Here is a 3,764-nt window from a genome sequence, read left to right on the forward strand (position 1 = left end):
ATTGCCATCAAGGAGCTAAAATTTCACGCCATGGCAGCACAAATCAAGGGAAAAAAATTAACATTTCATGAAGGGCAAATGAAAAAAACGACTGTCAGATAGAAAGTGCAAACACTGTGGCATCAAAAGAAGAAACTCGTCTTCTTTTTTTGGAACCTAGGCAAGGCCTTTCCATTGATCAATAAGAAAGAGTTGTACAGTTTATAAGGAAAACCGGCCGAAAACAAAGAAGAAACTTTTCAGCATCAAAGTTAGTATAAGAAAAATTATAGACCAGCAGAGATCAGTCAGGCAATAAAAAAGATGAACATGTGGCAAGAAGAGCAACCTTGGGTATGCTAGTATGTATATGCAGAATCTGATGATGAAGAGAGAAAGTGCAAGCCGGTTTATATCTGTATCCAAACATATATGTCCTCTGCTATTGGTACCACATAATCTACAGTCTGTTGATCAGCGATCCGGTATCCAGATATGTAAGTAGTAAGTATTTCTATCATCCTTTTTATTTCCCTCTCCCTATACTTATTACCGATCGAGGGCGCGACGACTTATATAAGAGTACTAGTATTTCAGCCGGTACTAGTAGGGATGATTGCTAAGAAGAAGGAGAGGAGAGCAGGATGAAGAAGGCATCTACTTCTTGATCCTGCGCACCTTCTTTGCGCCCCAGACCTCCATGCGTCCCTTGGGGCAGCCGCAGGGCGCGCGGAAGACGAGCACGGAGCGGCCGTTGGGCGGCGCCATCTTGCGCAGCTCGACCTCGAGCTCCCGGTGCGCGTCGTCGAGATCCACGGCCCGCGCTCCCGTCCCCGCGGCGGCCGCCGCGAGCAGCGCCGCGGCCGGCGAGCGCGCGGCGGCGCTGGGCCGGCCGCGCACGCACTCCTCCGTCTCGAGCTGGATGTCGAACTCCACGGCCTTCCGGAGCCCCCGGCAGCGCGGCTTCCCGCACCGCCGCGCGTGGCGGCGGAGGAGGGCCCACGCGAGGGTGGCCGACGCGACGGCGGCCGCGGCGCCGGCGATGGCGGCGGTGGAGAGGTAGGGGGTGGCTGGGTGGAGCAGGGTGGTTAAGGAGAGGATGAGGAGGTTGAGTTGCGGGATGATGAGGAAGCCCAGCGCGGCGAGGACGGCGAGGAGGAGGAGCGCGTCGATGGCGGCGGACATGGAGGAATTTTCGCAGAGGTCGGTGAGGTGCCTGGAGGAGGAGGAGGAAGGGGAGGAGGCGCGCTTGGATCGGGCGTAGGTGGCGTCGGCGGCCCTGCGGTGGTGCTCGAAGGCGCGGAGGAACTCGATGAGGCTCCGGCACTCGGCCATGGCGCGGCGGGCAATTGACGAGTTTGTTTGCGTCCTGGTGGAGTTTTGGAATGGAGGAAGGGAGAGAGGGGAGGTGGGGCGGTGTGGTGGGGGCGTCGGGATCTGTGGGAAGGAAGATTTGGGGATCGGATCGCGGTGGGGTTGGGGGACTCGGCAGTCGGCACGCACCACCCCGCACGCCGCACGGTGATCGATCGGGGTTGGGCTCGGTCGTCGACGTGTCTCGTCTCGTCTCGCCGCATGACGTGCTCGGCTGCGAACGTGCCACTCGGTGTGGAAGGGAACGACGTGTGTGTGCGCATCTCCACCAGTATATTTTTACATCATATCAAACGATGCATTATATCTCTTTTGGATCTATTTTACGTTTTTTACTTCACCACTGGGTACATTGTGCGGTACGCGGCAATGTCCGCCCCGTCGGATCGACAGACGGCCATCCGCATGTACTCCCGCCGGAGGATGGCGCGCTCCTCATCGCGGCACATCACCTCGAACACCGGCGCATGGAAGTTGCCCCCCCCTCCCCCTTTGCGACTCTCGACCTCCAGGAAGTTGAGTGGGCTGTGGAGCCGCCACACCATCGCCGCGGCAGCGAGCCGCCCACCTACATTTCGATGTTATAAACCGTCCTCCTCTGCTCGCAACGCCAAGAACCATTGTCAAGAGCACCGTCGCTCCAAACCTTAGCTAGTCGAGAGCTCCATGAAGCAATGGGACGCAACGACAGGAAGCCGGAGGGAGTGATGCCGAGGGCGGTGGCCACGACGTCGTGCCTCTCATGCGGAAACTCAACATCATCAAGCGATGATCCTTCCAGAGGTGTGGCTTCTTGTGCTGCTAGACTAGCGCCACCCTGGTGGGTGGAAGGTGATAGAGGAGGCTATGCCACCCCCACTGTCCAGGAGGATGCCGATCTCATCCCGTACATCCACCACCGTCGAGTCGCAGTCCCGCGGTGGGAGCAGGAGAACCCCTACTAGGTACGACACGTACGACGTACTGTACAACCGCCTTTGCCGGCCCACGTTTTGGGCCGCAACGATGGTGACGCCATGCTTGTCATGCATGCAATGCTACAAGCCAATGCCGTGTTGGGTTCCGTGGTGCCTGCGTCCACCGTACGACACTCCAGCATCCACGCTGAGGTCGTCGTCCTCACACGCCCAGCCGCCGCTCGTCCCTAAGCTAGAGCCGAACTTGCCTCTGCATCGCTCGACCGACAACGTTTTCAGGCCACCATAGATGACACTCCAGCCGCAACAGAAGTGGAGTAGCTACCTCCATTACCAGGTGCAGCTGCAGGCTCCCGACGACCTAGATGACCAAGGTGCTCCGAGAGTCGACGCACGATGTGCCCACCCTAGACTCCGAGTTCACCAAAATGGTGGTCTTCCAATGAGTACGACGCCGACATCCACATTGACAGCGAGCCGAACGGCTTCTCCTCGTCGTTCCAGGAAATCAACGCGATGGCGGCGGAGAAGATGGTGGCGACGATGCGACAACGGCGCGCCGGACTTCAGCCCATTCGACACGCGCGTCAAACAGATATAGAGTTTAGTTAGATTTAGGCAAATTTCATGCATCCAAACTCTTGTAAATAAACCTAAATTTAAATGAATTTTCCCAGTATATTTAAATTTCGTTGTTAGAATAATGGAGGCGTTTTCTGTTTCTTCTTTTTTTCGCCGCGCACTATCGAACAAGGACTATACGGACGGAGGAGGCGCGCATACGGCATACGCGCGCACCAAGATGTCAACGCTGCAGACGTTACGGTCACCTTTGGACGCGTCCGTCCGTGGCAGTACGTCCCGCGATCGGTCATTCCTCGGCGCCGTACGCCACTCCCTGCTCTTGCGCGTTTCTGGACCAAAAGCTTCCGTGCACAAGTGCGCAACCACACTATCCTCAGGAAAGGAAAGCCTCGCAGCAGCAGCAGCAGCGCACGTCTCTGGCACGCAGAATTTCGCGCCATTAATAAAGGATGGCTATAGTATCGACGTTCAGATTCGTCGTTTCTTCCTCCCGGCGTCGTCCTGCCTGACACGGCGTTTCCCTTTTTCCATCTTTCCGTGGAGCCTCTGTGTTGCCGCTCTGGTGCATTCTGACCAGGGAATGTACCGTCTGACAGAAGAGCAGGAGGACGCCCAGTCTGGGTGATCGCGATGCGTTGCGAGCTGGTAGCCGTAAAAGGTGGGCGTCGATCTTGCCACCGATGAATAGGTTTGAGATAATTGCACAAACTACCAGCGACTCGAATATGTTTTTGCGCAAATCAGACGACTCTGGGGATAATTTGGTGTAAGACCATGCACTATGTTGTAACAAAGCGAATCATAGATATTTTGAATTGGTTCCATACATAGCACGGCATCGCATGGTATGCTATGACAGAAAAAGCGGATCAACCATTTAGTTCGGCTCATCTCGATAGAAAAATCTGT

The 3,764-nt window shown here is 56.0% G+C and overlaps 1 protein-coding gene across 1 annotated transcript; it reads right to left on the reverse strand.

Moving 5' to 3' along the window:
- Positions 1-422: 422 nt before the first annotated feature.
- On the reverse strand, positions 423-1,314 carry LOC124660097 (uncharacterized protein At5g19025-like). Its single transcript, XM_047197889.1, has one exon. The coding sequence runs from the start codon at positions 1,312-1,314 to the stop codon at positions 637-639; it is 678 nt and encodes a 225-aa protein (XP_047053845.1). The 3' UTR covers positions 423-636.
- Between the last annotated feature and the right edge of the window lie 2,450 nt (positions 1,315-3,764).

This window comes from Lolium rigidum, chromosome 6, assembly GCF_022539505.1.
Source record: "Lolium rigidum isolate FL_2022 chromosome 6, APGP_CSIRO_Lrig_0.1, whole genome shotgun sequence".
Lineage (NCBI taxonomy): Eukaryota > Viridiplantae > Streptophyta > Magnoliopsida > Poales > Poaceae > Lolium > Lolium rigidum.